At 31.1% G+C, this 16,360-nt stretch overlaps 2 protein-coding genes across 2 annotated transcripts; both read left to right on the top strand.

Annotated features, from left to right (window-relative positions):
• The first annotated feature begins 3,925 nt into the window (after positions 1–3,925).
• On the top strand, positions 3,926–7,542 carry LOC111020834 ((R)-mandelonitrile lyase 1). The gene is made up of 4 exons (XM_022297621.2): positions 3,926–4,098; positions 4,642–5,289; positions 5,353–6,199; positions 7,294–7,542. Exons 1-4 carry the CDS (start codon positions 3,999–4,001, stop codon positions 7,328–7,330), a joined length of 1,632 nt encoding a protein of 543 aa, XP_022153313.1. The 5' UTR covers positions 3,926–3,998; the 3' UTR covers positions 7,331–7,542.
• A 4,805-nt stretch (positions 7,543–12,347) lies between these two features.
• On the top strand, positions 12,348–15,784 carry LOC111020836 ((R)-mandelonitrile lyase 1). Its single transcript, XM_022297623.2, has 4 exons — positions 12,348–12,506; positions 13,026–13,673; positions 13,899–14,745; positions 15,451–15,784. The coding sequence occupies exons 1-4, from the start codon at positions 12,407–12,409 to the stop codon at positions 15,485–15,487; spliced, it is 1,632 nt and encodes a 543-aa protein (XP_022153315.2). The 5' UTR covers positions 12,348–12,406; the 3' UTR covers positions 15,488–15,784.
• Positions 15,785–16,360: the final 576 nt, after the last annotated feature.

The following is a 16,360-nucleotide window of genomic DNA, read 5'->3' on the forward strand; positions in this document are numbered from 1 at the left end:
CTCTAATAACCTCATTTCTTTTCCTTAAAAAATGTCTTCTAACCTTGTCTTGATCAAATTTTAACTCCCCATATTTTACTTGCTATCATATATTTTTCTTCTTACCAAAATATGTCCAATTCTTAAAAAAAAAAAAAAAGTTTTTATTGAATAAAATATCTCTAATTCTTTTAAATAAGTATTTTTGATAAAATACGTCTAATTCTTTTAATTTAAATTAATAATTTTAAATTCTTTTTACCAAATATATCTAATTAAATTTATATAATGAAAGGTATTTCTTTTAATAAATTTAAGTTTATAATCATAAACTTAGATAAATGTTATAATTTTTATCTTTCTGTTAAGTTTGTTCTAATTTGTCTCATTCATTTAAAAATTCCACAGAAACTTACTAATTTAATAATCAATACACAACGTCTACGGTTAAATAACTCGGCCAAAACTTATAAATTTAGAACAATTCTAATGTCGATTTTGTCTAAATCCTATCAATTATTTTCCTACGAAAACATGTGTTTTCTTATTCATTTGACACATAAGATTACTTTTTTCAACAAATTTTCAAATGAAAATACGTCGAATGATAAATTGTGTGACATATTTTTAAATTCAAGGTGAAAATTACAATATTGTCCAATTGTAAGGTGCAAATTGATAAACATCGTCAAATTCTAGTATAAAATTGATATTTTTCGATTATTTTATTTTTATGCATTTGTGTCCCTCTTGACATAGAATCCTGGATCCATCACTGTATGCAGGTCGGGTCGATATGCTCGATATGCTCGATATTCTTCCATTGTGCACTCGATCGTAAATCAGGGCACTCAGCGCCACGACTCCGAACATGTTTTTGTATACCTGCACCAAAAAAACTTCACGTGGCGTGCTGAATATTTTACCCCTAACATGGTAAGAGAAAGAGAAGAGATATAATCTAAAACAATGTTATAGTAGCCATTTTTGAAAGATGCATCCGTGCCGAAATAAATGTCTTCCATTTTTGTCAGGTGGCGTTGGCTTTACGTTTCAATTAAAAATGTATTGTTCATTTGACTTTTTTGACTTTGATGCATAGAAGTTAGTATGGTTGTTAGAATAAAGAGTATTATTTCGTAGTTAAACCGAGTCCAACGATAATTGGTGTTATTAAAAATTGTGAGTTCGATCTCCTATCCCTTATTACTTAGTATGCAAAAGAAAGAAAAAGAGTATTGTTTGGAGTTTGAATTTGAACTGTCATGATTGCATTGTTATACATAAATATCCAATCAAATTTGTTAAGGTTGAAAAATTAATGGAACAAATATCTAAACATGTTTTTTTTTGTCTCTCTGTCAAAATTAACTTTTATCAGTCTCGCAATTTATGACTGAAACATTGGATTTCTTTTTTCTTTTAACGACCATCCTAACAGAAGATTGAATAAATACAAATATGTCAAAAAGAGAAATGTTTCAAATAGATTCAGCAATTTTAAAGTAAAAAGATTGTAGGTTGTAACACATACCTATCTTTCTAAAATTGAAAATGTGGGGACAATGATATTGGATAATGTAAGACAATGATCAAATACGTGGAGAACAATATTTGTCTTTAAAGGATATAGAAAACGTCAAATGTGTTTTGGAGTTCAAAACGTATGTTATGGGTAATTGAGAGTTTGACAATTTAGAGTTTGGTAAATAGTTAGGTGAAAATTTAATATATTATAAATGCTTATTTATTCACCATGAGGGCAAATTCGTCTTTCCACAATGTTAAAAAATGGAAGGGGTAAAAAATAAGGAGGGACAGGGTCACAAATAAGGATTTTCTAGGAGTCATAAATCTAAAATCAATTTTTGAAAGGTTATAAATCCAAGTTTCCCAAACTTGAAGAACTACAGCAATAATTCAGTATTTCTATTATTCTTAAAAATCATTAATAATTAAATCAACGAGCGTGTGGAATGGTATCCAACCCAACAACTCTCCTAAATTAATATTAAAAGTCATGTTTTTCCAACCATTACTTTGACCTATATTCTTTAATAAAATGAAATAAAATATATTTATTTGTATATATTAGTAAGAAACACGTGTGATGTACGTGAAATTTCATAGTTTTTATTTTAATATTTAAAAAATATAAAATTTAATTAAATAGTTAAAATTTATAATCTAATTTGGTTCTTTTTATCTCTAAATGTTTACCTCACCAAGTTTTTTCGTATTTTCAATGTTTATCTCATAGAAACAACGTCTCAATAGTTCTCATCACCCACTGATGCGGTTAGTGTGACTAAATGTATTATTCTTCAATTACTTAAAAAAAATTTCTAAAAAAACACATATTCATGGACTTGTCATTTTTTTCCCTAAACATAACAATACATACAAGTAAATAAAACTTTGTTTTAATTTCTTATAGTCATTGAAAAAAAAAATGACAAAAAAAAAATAGTGAGAGACAGAGATGCGTTCAGGACAACCGTTCTTTGCCATGTTCGAGTTCTGGTCCAATTCCTTGCCCTAGCTCATCGAGAATGCCAACCGCAGCCATGTTCCGATGGATTGCTCCGGCTATTTTCATCACACGATGATCACCTTACGAAGGAGGAGGTCATTGAGAGAGTCTTCGCAATTATCAAGTGTCATCCCAAAGTGGATCCGTCCAAGGTGATTCGATCTTATCACTCATTTTCCCTTTCCTTTTTCCAGTTGATTGAGTTGTTTGGAAAAAAATAACTAAAAAAAGTTGAATATTTGATCAAACAATCTAACTAAATATAAGAAAACACAAGACGTTGACTAAAGGAGAAAATTAACATACCGAAAGAGAAAAGAAACTCAACTTTTGATGAAGAAAAAGTTGGGAGAAAGAGTAAGAAAAAAACTCTTTATATAGTTGTAGAAAATAAAAAGTTACAAAATTTTTGAAATTCCTTATTAATTATAATTCAAAATAAGTTATAAGTTTTCAACATAGAAATAAAGAGACAAAACTCTCCCTATTCTAACTCTTTATATTATATATACTAGAGGTGTTTGGTAAGTTCGAGGTATCTTCTTCTTTCAACCAAACCTTAAGCCACTGTATTAGTCATATGAATAATTTCTTATGTATTCAATTGATCATTCCATGTAAACTGGAAAATAAAACATTAATCATTCAGGGTTTGTTTGATGACGTTTTTTGTTTTTAATTTTCTTAAGAAATTAAATATTTTACGACTAACTATGTTTCTAGTTTCTCATTTTTTTGGGAACCTTCTCAAAGTTATAGAGAAATTTTGGAAACAACCAAAATAAGTTTATTAACCAAAACAAGTTTATTCTTTTCTTGTTAGCATTTTCAATTTGTTCCAAAATATAAATAAAAAAAATTGTTTTATCATATTTGAATTCATAGATATTGGGTTATGCAATTCATTTTTCTTTTATTAAAAATGAAGAAACATAAATAAAAAATTGAAATGTTACCGAACAGTCTTCAAATACTCCGTTCCATATAAATTGGGATCACTCACCAATTGGGGTGGGATATTTGAGCAACATTTTATGAGAAAATATTACCTTTATTTTGATATCTCAAACAAATTAATTAAAGTTTTCACTTTATTTGGGGATAGAATATAATAGGTAGAGCGAGCTCTCAATTTCCTTAAGCTCAAAATCGCATGGAGCACAAATAGCAACCTACGTGTGGAGATTTAATTACGTAAACAAAAGACCTTTGTGATATCAAGCTGATGTAAGGACAGCTAGGATTTGATAGTCTTTCATCATCATCATTATTAATTTAATTTTTTTAAATGAGAGATTAATTTATAACATTATCAAATATGAACAGGCTGGCAGTATTATTAATCCTTAATTTTTCTTGTTTGTGTTCAATTTTGATTCAAACTTGTGTGTTTATAAATACCAAATATGGTTGAAAATTCCCAAGGAACAAACCAACTCTCTCTCCCTCTCTCTCTCCACACAATATAGTTTTTGTTTTGAAAAGCATGAAGCATAATTCTATGGATACCTTTCTCCTACTTTTCATTATCTCTATCTTTCACTTCCAATTGGGGGTCCTCTCCTCACATACTATCTCCAATCAAGGTAATCTCTCCTCTCTCTCTGGCTCTCAACTAGTTCTTATTTTACGCATGCGGTCCATCCAAAAACTCTCGCTTCAATGAAATCATATTTGGCACCAAACTAATATCAATATTCATAGATTTCATTTTAAAATAAATTAGTAATGAAAGAAATAGTCAACTTATATTCTAAATTCTTGTTGAGGTCCATCATTTTTTCAAGAAGTGGAATCCTTAACAACTAAATTTGATCCAAGCAAAAAATCAACAATTGAATTAATCTCCTAAAATTCACAAATTTCAACAAATAGGTGTTGTTTTTGGTATTTTATACTTCACTAGAAGCACATGAAAATACTTTTCATTTTTAACGGTTCTTCAAATAAAATCTTATCAAAAGGTCGAAATTGCAAAACTTTTTTAGGTTTAAGATAAAAATGGTAACATTTAGTGAACATTTAATTTGATTATAAATGAAAGCCTAAGATAAAGATTGATATACAATACCAAGTTCACAATAAATAATTAAAGATTATTGATTTTCTCTTTTTTTTCCTCTTCACAGATGTTAGCTACATGAAGTTTGTACACGATGCCAAAGATTTACCAGAAACAGGAGAATATGACTACATTATAGTAGGGGGAGGAGCTGCAGGCTGTCCATTAGCCACAACATTATCATCAAAATTCTCGATCCTCATCCTCGAAAGAGGCAGCGAACCCAATAAATTCCCCTCTGTATTGACTGAACAAGGTCGTTCCAAAGCTTTTACCGCAGAAGATGACGGCAAAAATCCCTTCCAGCGATTCGTCTCTGAGGATGGTGTAGAGAATCTAAGAGGGCGGGTTCTCGGCGGCGGTACCATGATAAATGGCGGTTTCTACTCAAGGGGCCATCGAGAATTCTTCGACACAGCAGGCGTGGAGTGGGACATGGAATTGGTGGAGAAGGCCTATCAATGGGTGGAAGAGACTGTGGTGTCTCGCCCGAATTTGAGTGCTTGGCAATCTGCTTTTAGAAGTGCTTTGTTGGAAAGTGGTGTACTCCCTGATAATGGGTTTGATTTGAGGCATCTTGTGGGGACTAGAATTGGAGGTTCCACTTTTGATGGAAAAGGGAACAGACATGGAGCTGTGGAGCTTCTCAATAAAGCCAATCCCGCAAATCTTAAAGTTGTCATCCGGGCCACAGTTGAAAGAATCATCTTCTCGGGTAAGTCATAATAAATCTTACATTTGGTAAAAAGATGATGTAACAATATTATTGAATTTACAGGTCTATCTGCAAGTGGGGTTTCATATTCTGATTCTGAAGGAAAATTGCACACAGCATTCATACGAAAGAAAGGAGAGATTTTTCTAAGTGCTGGAGCCATTGGAAGCCCTCAACTTCTCCTCCTAAGTGGAGTTGGCCCAAAATCCGATCTTTCATCCTTAAAACTACCTGTCGTCCTCCACCAACCACATGTCGGCCAATTCATGTCCGACAACCCCCGTTTTGTTACTAACATCGTACTTCCATTCCCAATAGTCTCCACAACCGGAAAAGTGGTTGGAACTTTGAAGAACAATATCCATTTCCAATCTTTCGCCGGCTCTTCACTGTTCTCAGTCCCCCCATCTTTTAGTCTCCTCCCTCCTCGATCTAATTCAGTAAATATGAGCTTAGCCACTGTTGTCGGAAAATTCTCTAAAGTGGATTCTATGGGGTCCCTCCGCTTGAATTCTTCCACTGATGTGAAAAAGAGTCCCATTGTCCGATTCAATTACTATTCTCATCCTGATGATCTTGCGCGGTGTGTTGTAGGAGTAAGAAAAATTGGGGATTTGATTAAAACCCCAACCATGGAAAAGATTAAGACCAGAAATTTTGAGGGTAAGAAAGTATTTCAGTTTTTGGGGCCTCCATTGCCGGAAAATTTGTCGGATTATAGTTCTGTTGGAGAGTTCTGTCATAAAACGTTGACAACTTATTGGCATTACCACGGCGGTTGTTTGGTCGGAAAAGTTGTCGATGGCGATTACAGAGTCATCGGAATCGGAAATCTTCGCGTAGTGGATGGCTCCACTTTCACAGAGTCGCCTGGAACCAATCCTATGGCCACCCTCATGATGCTCGGCCGGTAAGTTATTTTATATAATAATTTTATAAAATTATTTACACACTTTCTTCTCTTTTATATAATAAGTTTTTCTTTTTCCTTTTTCTTTTTCTTTTTTTCTCAAAGAACAAAAATTGGTCACTTTCTCTCTCTCTCATTTTTTTGTCTCGGGTATTTTAATAATGTTTTTGACTTTTAAATATTTGTGTTCTATTATCCAATTTTTATATATTTTTTATAAGTATTTTTTAAAGGAAGAGCAAGGGGACAAAATATGTTTGAAAGATTTTTATTTATTTATTTTTTTGAGAAAACGACGCACCAACTAATTCAAGGAGTATATAAGAAACATGTACTAGTAGAAGAAGGGAGGCTAAATAAAAGTACTCCAATTTATAGAAATGATAAACATGTTGTAATTGAAAGAAAATTTGATTTTGTGGACCAAGAAGAAGCAGTCATTTTGATATCATCCTACGGATGAGTCGATGACTTGAAAATGCCTATGTAAAGACCACGATTCTCCTTATTAAGGTTGGGATGGAAATACTGTTATTTAAAAAACCATTTTTAAAGTTGTTAAATTTTAAAATTTACTACTTGTTTTCTTAAATTTAGCTAGGGTTTCTAAAAGTCAAGAAATAAAATATAATTGTTAATTTGCTAGCACAATTTTTTAAAAAAAGTAAAGACAAAAACATCATCATCATTATAATAATATAATAATAGTAGAATACAGGAGATTCAAATTCATGACATTTTGATTGGAGTTAGATGCCTTAACTCTTAACCAGTTGAGCTATATTCAGATTAACTTAAAAGTTAAAAATATATGTGAACGGTTATCATCTTGAACATAGCTCAACAATTTAAGATGCATATTATTTCTAACCATGTTGTGAATTCAAATTTCCACCCGAGTTGTTGTACTAACATTATTAGAATGATTAATTTTTTTTACTATATTTAGAAGTAAATTGATTATTTAAAAATTGACAATGGTATAATTATTTCTTAAAAAACAATTAGTAGAAGTTTCTGCCTTAAGTTGTGCTTGGGATTAGTAGAAATTTCTTTTATTGCTATAAACTAACAATTTAAAAATTATTTTTCAGGTATGTTGGCCTCAAGGTAATGCAACAAAGATATTAAATTGGAGTGTAAACTAAAGACCATCTCTCACAAGTTATTATTTATCAAGTGCTGTATTTTGGTAATTTCTTTCCTGTTTCCATTTGGTACACCCACCTTAGTTAGACTTTCTCAATCATTTTGTGAAAAGAAAGAAAAATAGCATACATAGAAATCTTTTTTGTATTAATCTATTATAATAAAATTTATTGAATTCTAAAGAATTTAAAGGATATGAAAATGACCATCTACTTAAGATTTAGTATCCAACAAGTTTACTCGATAACTAAATATTGTAGGGTTAGACTATTGTTTCATGAGATTAGTGGATATGTGCATAATCTGGTCTGAAGACTCATAATTATCAAAAAAAAATAAATAAATAAAATTTATAGTAGTTGTGATTTTAATGCGCTTCCTATTTGTTTTAGCATTTATAATATAATCAGTGTTCCAGCCTGATTAGATTAATTAACATCTTTTTATTCGCAGTCCTTTTAAGAGAAAAAAGAGTTTTAGAGTCGGGAAATAACTTGTCACCTCTGTCTAATTGAATTTTCATATTACTTAAATAAAGTTTATAAACTATGCTTATTTGTTTTAATCGAACAAAAATTAATTAATTAAATATTTAAAATACATTTGAATAAGAAATCTATTTCTTGTTAAATTGCATACAATTTTAAGAACACGCCAATAGTAAAAAACAGATACAAAATGCATGTACCCCAAAATTTTGTATTTTAGAAGTTTAGGTGGTTTCCTAGAAGCTAGTTATTGTAGCCTTTTTCAGTCTAAAGTGTGGATCTGAAATTACCTTTCTCTCTTTAACCCCTCAAAAAAAAAAAAAAAAAAAATCTTTCTCTAACTTCACTCTCACAAATTATAAAAAAAAAAAAAAGAAAGAACTTTCTTTCTTTAATCTCCCTAAAATAAAATCAATCCTAGAACAAAAAATTTACAACCTTAATTTTTTTCGTTCTTAAACTAAATTTCACAAATAAGAATATAAAGAAAATTGAAATTTCATATCTTGCAATTTACAAAATTATAAGTCAAATCTAAAATTTTTTACCGAATTAGTTATGAATCAAGAATTATCCATCTCGATTTTGTCTAAACAATTCGAAATAAAATGATAAATCGAATACCTTAATAAATAAAAAATGAAAGAAATTGGATTAGAGAAAAGTTTTAAAAAGTTGTCAATAAAATCTAATCCTAACGCAAATTTAGTAAATTTGTGTTTAATTGATAAATATTATATTTGAATAAATAAAAATAAAAGCATTAGAGAGAGATTAGGAATATTTAAGAACAAACTGAATAAAACAAACATATAAATTGTTTTTAGAAAACCAAAAAATGATTTCAGCCGAGATATGGGCCAATGAAATTGTTGGGATTATGTAGCACGTCGAAACGAGTCCAAAGGATGAAAAACATATTCTGGCCATGTAAGGCCAAGTTGGCTGAATGGACATGTCAAGACGTTGTGCATATAAGGGTTTGGACGCTAAGGAAATAACAAGAAAACACGGAGGCCCGTTCTTGGTTGAGTTACGCTGTTGGCAATGCTACGACAACTTTTCTTTAAATAAGTTTGTTTTCTTTAGGTTTTTAATGGGTGTTGTTGCACATATCGAGGGCGCCCGTGAATAGTAGTTGGTGCTCTGCTTCAGAGGCGTGGCATCAGTGTTTGGTAGAGTTTTAGAGGCAAGATCTCGCGGTTGTAGAGATAAGTTAATTCTCGTAGGTATTTTGTCAGGTTTTTCATTCCTGATTCCTAGGATTATATATCGTTCTACAAGCTAGGGCTTTTGTCGAGGCCTCTACATTTGAGAGATGTATTGCCCGTTGTATTTATCTCAGTATATCCTGTTGTCGACTGGACGTAGCCCATAGTTGGATTAATTATTGTTTACTGCGCTCTGCGCTTTCCCTATATTTCTAATTGTGTGGTTGACTTAGTTTTCACCGAAGAAGTGTGGAAATGAAAAATATTATGGATAGGTAATTTTCCCAACAAAATCACCACTAGCGATTTCGGCCGGTATAATTATTGGAATTCCAAGCTGAAATCATTAATTTCGATTGGTACATTGGCCGGAGTTGTAGCAATTTTTCTTCTTGTTCTTTATTCTTGTAGAGTAGGAGCAAGTGGTAGAGGAGAATGGTAGAAATTGAAAGTTTGAACACAAAAAAAGAATTCAGATCTCTCTCTCATAAAACGATTCTCAACTTGACAATGTCTTCGCCCATCGTCACCATAGCGAGTCAATTGGAATCGATTTCCCCTTTTATTAACTGATTTGTTTCCCACATTTTTTGCTTTTGGATAAATCTTCACAATCTAGAGGGAGGTTGAAATTTTTGTTCTAAGAAAATTTTTTTTGTTAAGAGAAATGTTAAGAAATAAAGAGAAGTGAAAAAATAGGTAGAAAAGTAATTCCAAAATACCGGAAAAAACTACTTTTTAGAAAACGACCCATGAAAAGAAAATTTTAGAGTTACAGAAATATGAAAACTGCTCTCTAAATTACACTATTTTTAATCTCTAAACTTTCCTGCTTAATTTTAATCTTTCAACTTTAAAAAATGTTTCTTGTACTTAATTGTGTTTTAGCATTATGTTTTAAACTATTTCAATGATTGCTGTTAAATTTTCGTAAGTCAATTTATGACAAACAATTGAATATATATATTGGATGGTGGGACAGGGCTGCTTGGTAGGATAGATTAAAAAATTCTTAGAAAATATCTTTTTCCTTTGTTTTATAGTGTGTTTTGTCTGTTTGTTTCAAGCACTTAAAAAAAAAAAAAAAAGGTATATTTACTTTATCGACTCTAATAAAAATGATGGTAAGGATGAAAGAAAATCCATTACTTTGTTCGTCAAAGTAAAGGATCTTTATCAACTAAATTTGACCTTTGAGACAACAAACAATGTATTTGCGAGTATTAATAGAAACATGTTTTTATTCTTTGTCCTATTTTTGTAATCTCACCGCAAAGATTTGAATATAGTCTTCTTTTTATTGTCATTATATTTCAATCTTTTAAATCCAAAAATTAATTTATAGAATTATTAGCCGCCGACAATGACAACATTGCAATATTAGGTTTACATATTTTATATATAGTCAAACAAATTTAATTTATATTTGAAAAAAATACATTTATTATCAGTTTTGTTCATATATAATTACATGAAGTCTCTCTTCTCTTCGTCTATTGCTCGGGCGATAGCAACAAACTACAGGCTCAAGAGACCTCCTTGAAAAAGAGGAGGATCACAACCTTATGGAAGACTTTTTTCCGTACATGGAACATCCGAAAAGGTTTCCTCTCCTCGAGGAGATGAATGCAGGATCATTTTTTCCTATTTTGCAAGGGACATACACTGCATATACATATATAGTATGAAGTCTAGATGAGGAAATTATTTTAGATAATACTATTATTCATTTTTCTTTTAAAAACTTGATTTATCTTTTATTTGATGTAATACATGGTTCTCTCAATAAATTAAGTTTATTAAAACTGAAAACAATTATTAATATAACAAAATCTTTTACTTATCTCGATAGTTGAGTAATTACTTTTTAAAATATTACAAGATCTTTTAAATTCTCTAGTCTTAATAAGATTGATAATTAGATTGATGTTTTTGCATGATCTCTTTAAATGATATCTTTATTTGTATTATCATTTGAGTATATAAAAGCTTCTCTCCTATAATAAAATAAACCATTAATAAACAAAAATTATTAAAAAAATAGATACTGTTTATGTCCAAATCTAACCACTTTGAGAGCACGTGCGAGGTGGACAAGAACAAGCTATTCAAAATGAGTTAGGTGAGAAAAAGATTTACACAAAGAGAACAAACACTCTGACACTCAAGTTAGTAAGAATTCGATTTATAGCTCTCATGAATCAAAATCGCATACCTGCATACAAAAATGACTCTATTTATAGGTGGAAGGCGGTGGGTCGCACGTCTCCGATCTGGTAATTAAGGTCGTTTTAGAAATCAGTTGTATGGTAAAAATACTAGTGCGAGACATTCTCAAGGCTATTAGTCGTAACCCACCTGAACATAATCATTATTGTCGATCTTAATAGCTTGACCACGCATATGATATCTAAGATTCATTGAGCTGCGAAAGTTCATGTGATATGATTTTTCTTCATTCTTCCAAGTGATAGGCCGTATTTTACCTTCCATTAGTTATCGTAAATTAAACCATCATTTAGACTTTATATGTTTTCTCCTCCTCCCGCTTAATAAAATAGTTTATTAATAGAGAAGATCATAAAATAAAAGAAAAAAACAAATACCACTGTATATGTTAAACTTTTCAAGAAGCATAAGAAAAGACAATTCAATTGTGATGTTCAACAGCTTATCTATTTTTTGGTACTCATAAAAAATAAAAACAAAAATCCAGCTTAATCTATCGTACTAAAAGAAAAAAACAAATATATTATTTTGTACCTATAACTCACCATATCTCTCTTGCCTTTTCATTTAACAATATTTTATCAACAATTTTGACTTTTGAATTTCACCAATAACTTTTAATTTCCTATTATAGCGTGGCTTTCAAATATAGCAAAAAAAAAAAAAAAAAAGCAAATATAGCAATCACTTTTTTTTATTATTTGAAAAGATAGAAATGGAGATCTAATCTAAATGTAAAAAAAAAAAAAAAAATTTAAAGCTAATTAAATATTCAAAATGGGCAATTTTTTGAAAATGAAAAAAATCATCGCGTTAATATATTTAAATATCAAGTATATTAGTATATATCAATTTCTGGAAATCATGAAGATAAAATTGAAATAGATAACACGAGCAATTTGATTTGAAAAAATTTACCATACTTGTCCAACAAAAAAAATTGTTGCTATATTTATAAAAATATGGGAAAACGAAGCTTAAAGTTATATATGTTTAAATTTGACTAACTATTTAAATTGTTTGTATTCAATTTTGATCCAAACTTGTCTTTATAAATACCAAATATTATTGCAAACTTTAAGGAACAAACCAAGTCTCTATCTTTCTTCCACATATAGATTTTGAAAAGCATGAAGCATTATTCTATGGCTATCTTTCTCCTACTTTTCATTGTCTCTATCTTTCACTTCCAATTGCAAGTCCTCTCCTCACACACTATTCCCAATCAAGGTAATATCCCCTCTCTCTCTTGCAATTGGTTCTTATTCTTCTTAATTATTATTCTTTAAAAACTCAATTTTTACCTATAAATTTGACAAGTTGCATTAATTTTCATCCATCAGTACTGTAATTTTTACCTTCAGTCTAATTTTTGTTAATTCACCCACTAAACTCACTCATTTCAATGGAATTAAATTTTGCACAAAATTAAATTTGATTAAAGCACATCATCGACAATATACTACATCACCCAAAATTCACAAATTTTAATAAAAAAATGTTGCTTTTCTTTGAAATCCTATAAATTTTGTACTAGACGTGTTTAATAATATTTCATTAGATACACATGAAAATACTTTTTCTTTTTTAATAATTTTTAAGATAGAAACTTATTATAAAGTAAAAATTGCAATGATTTTTAAATTTGAGATAAAATTGCTATGCAATATGATTATAATTGAATGTCTAGGTGAAGATTGATACCTTACTAAGATCATTTGTAAAAATTGTATTTGTTTTTCTTCCCAGATGTTAGCTACATGAAGTTTGTAGAGGACGCCAAAGATTTACCAGAAAAAGAAGAATATGACTACATAATAGTAGGGGGAGGAACTGCAGGCTGCCCATTAGCCACAACATTATCATCAAAATTCTCTGTTCTCCTCCTCGAAAGAGGCAGTGAACCCAACAAATTTCCCTCTGTACTGGTTGAAGAAGGTCTTTTGAATGCTTTTGCTGCAGAAGATGACGACAAAAATCCGTTCCAGCGATTCATCTCTGAGGATGGCGTTGAGAACTTAAGAGGGCGGGTCCTCGGCGGCAGTAGCATGATCAATGCCGGCTTCTACTCGCGGGGCCATCGAGAGTATTTTGAGAAGGCGGGCGTGGAGTGGGACATGGAATTGGTGGAGAAGGCCTATCAATGGGTGGAAGAGACTGTGGTGTCTCGTCCAAGTCTGAGTGCCTTGCAACCTACTTTTAGAAGTGCTTTGTTGGAAAGTGGTGTTCTCCCTGACAATGGCTTTGGTTTGAGGCATCTTGTGGGGACTAGAATTGGAGGTTCCATCTTTGATGGAAAAGGGAACCGACATGGAGCTGTGGAGCTTCTCAATAAAGCCAATCCCACAAATCTTAAAGTTGCCATCCGGGCTACAGTTGAAAGAATAATCTTCTCTGGTAAGTCATAATAAATCTAAATTGTTAGATTTCTTACCTATAAATCTCTCTTAATTTTATTCATGTTAAGATATCCATATATGAATTAAATTTACCAAATCCATTAGATTCCGCTTCTTGGTTGAGTGGTTGTTTGTTCATCCTTGACATGATTATAATTTTTACCTGTTTAAAATTTTGAGTTGAGTGGTAGTTTATTCATCATTTGCTTGCATGAACTGGTAGGTTTATCTGCAAGTGGGGTTTCATATTCCGATTCAGAAGGAAAGTTGCACACAGCATTCATACGCAACAAAGGAGAGATTATTCTAAGCGCTGGAGCCATTGGGAGTCCACAACTTCTCCTCCTAAGTGGGATTGGCCCAAAATCTCAACTTTCATCCTTAAAACTACCTGTCGTCCTCCACCAACCATATGTCGGCGAATTCATGTCCGACAATCCCCGTTTCGGCCCCAGCATTGTACTTCCATTCCCATTTGTCCCTACGTCGGCAAAAGTGGTTGGAACTTTGGAGAACAATATCCATTTGCAAACTGTCGCCAGCCCTTTACCATTCTCAATCCCCCCATCTTTTAGTCTCCTTCCTCCTCAGTCTAATTCCGTCAACCTCAGCTTAGTCATTTTTACAGGAAAATTCTCGGAGGTTCTTTCTGAGGGGTCCCTCCGCTTGAATTCTTCCACTGATGTGAAAAAGAGTCCCATTGTCCGATTCAATTACTATTCTCATCCTGATGATCTTGCGCGATGTGTTGTAGGAGTAAGAAAAATGGGGGATTTGATTAAAACCCCAACCATGGAAAAGATTAAGACGAGAGATTTTGAGGGTAAGAAAGTATTTCAGTTTATAGGGCCTTCGTTGCCGGAAAATTTGTCGGATGATAGTACTGTTGGAGAGTTCTGTCATAAATCGTTGACCACTTATTGGCATTACCACGGCGGTTGTTTGGTCGGAAAAGTTGTCGACGGTGACTACAGAGTCATCGGAATTGGAAATCTTCGTGTGGTGGATGGCTCCACTTTCATCGACTCGCCTGGTACCAATCCTATGGCCACCCTCATGATGCTCGGCCGGTGAGTTATTTTATATAATAATTTTATAAAATTATTTACACACTTGTTTTTCTTTTCTTTTCTTTTTTTCCCAAAAAAAAATTTGTCACTTTTTTTTTGTCGTCTGTGGTATTTTAATAATGTTTTTGACTTTTGAATATTTGTGTTCTATTATTGAATTTTTATATATTTTTTAGAAGTATTTTTTAAAAGAAGAGTTCGGACAAAATGTTTGAAAGATTTTGTTTTTCAAAAGTAATGTCGGGAAGGAAACACTGTTATTTAAAAAAACCCCTTTTTAAAGTTGTTAAATTTAAAAATTTACTACTTATTTTCTTAAATTTAGCTATGTTTTCTAAAAACAAATAAAATATAATTGTTAATTTGCTAGCATAATTTTTTTAAAAAAAGTAATGATAAAAAACAAAATATATATATATATATATATATATATATATATATATTTTGACGGAGATAAAATCGATATTGAATAAGCCAGACAAGTTTTACTGATGTACATGGGCGATTAGAACTATTAGGATTTCTTTTTCTTTTTCTTTTTTTTTAATCATCAACTTTAGAAGTAACTTAATTGTTTAAAAATTGTCAATGGTAAAATTATTTCTTAAAAAACAATTAGTAGAAATTTGTGCCTTAGTTGTGCTTGAGATTAGTAGAAATTTCTATTATTGCCATAAACTAACAAACTTGAAAATTATTTTTCAGGTATGTTGGCCTCAAGGTACTGCAACAAAGATACTAAATTGGAGTGTAAACTGAAAGATCATCTCTCTCAAGTTATTGTTTATCAAGTGCTGTTTTCATTTGGATACAAAAAAGTCGTGTTAAACTCACTTTAATTAAATTTTCTAAATCATCATGGAATGGAAAAAAAAAAAGAAGAAGCATATATAGAAATCCTTTTGTATTATCATAGCATAAATAAAATTTATTGAATTCTAATGAATTTTGAGAGAATGAGGTTGAAATGGCCACCTACTTAGGATTTAATAATATTCTACGAGTTTCTTTGACAAATAAATGTGGTAGGGTTAGATAATTGTCTCATAAAACTAGTCGAGATGCGCGTAAACTGTTTTGATAACCGTGCGGTTATCAAAAAAAGAAATAACTAAATAAATTTATAGCAGTTGTGATTTTAATGTAATTCATATTTGTCTTAGCGTATCACCATAAGAAAATTGAGCTGTTTCGACCACTTTTTATCGAAGGTTATTGAAAATCTTTGAAAAACGTTTCCTAAAAGGAAAAAAGAAAAAAAAAACGTTTAAAAAACAATACATTTATCAATAAATATTTAAAGTATCTGAAAAATATATTATCTTTTATAGAAGGCTTTCAAAAAACGATAAAAAATTATGCACTTCTTATCGAAGGCTATTAAAAAACTTCGAAAAATATACTAATTTATAAATAGCCCTAAGGTTTCAAAGCTATTTACTTGTGTTAATGCATAACAATTTTTTTTTCTTACCGTTGGAGGTCTCTCCTCTCTATGAAGAGAAAAAAGTGAGGAGGGGTGGCTAGTTGCTACTGGCTTGCTCCCTTCCTCTCCCCCTATTTTTGTGGAGGGAGGCTTTTTCTCTCCGTCCTCCGACTGAGTTTTTTTAGAGAG

Source organism: Momordica charantia, assembly GCF_013281855.1.
Source record: "Momordica charantia cultivar OHB3-1 chromosome 8 unlocalized genomic scaffold, Mcharantia_2.0 BLBB01000008.1, whole genome shotgun sequence".
NCBI classification, from domain to species: Eukaryota; Viridiplantae; Streptophyta; class Magnoliopsida; order Cucurbitales; family Cucurbitaceae; genus Momordica; species Momordica charantia.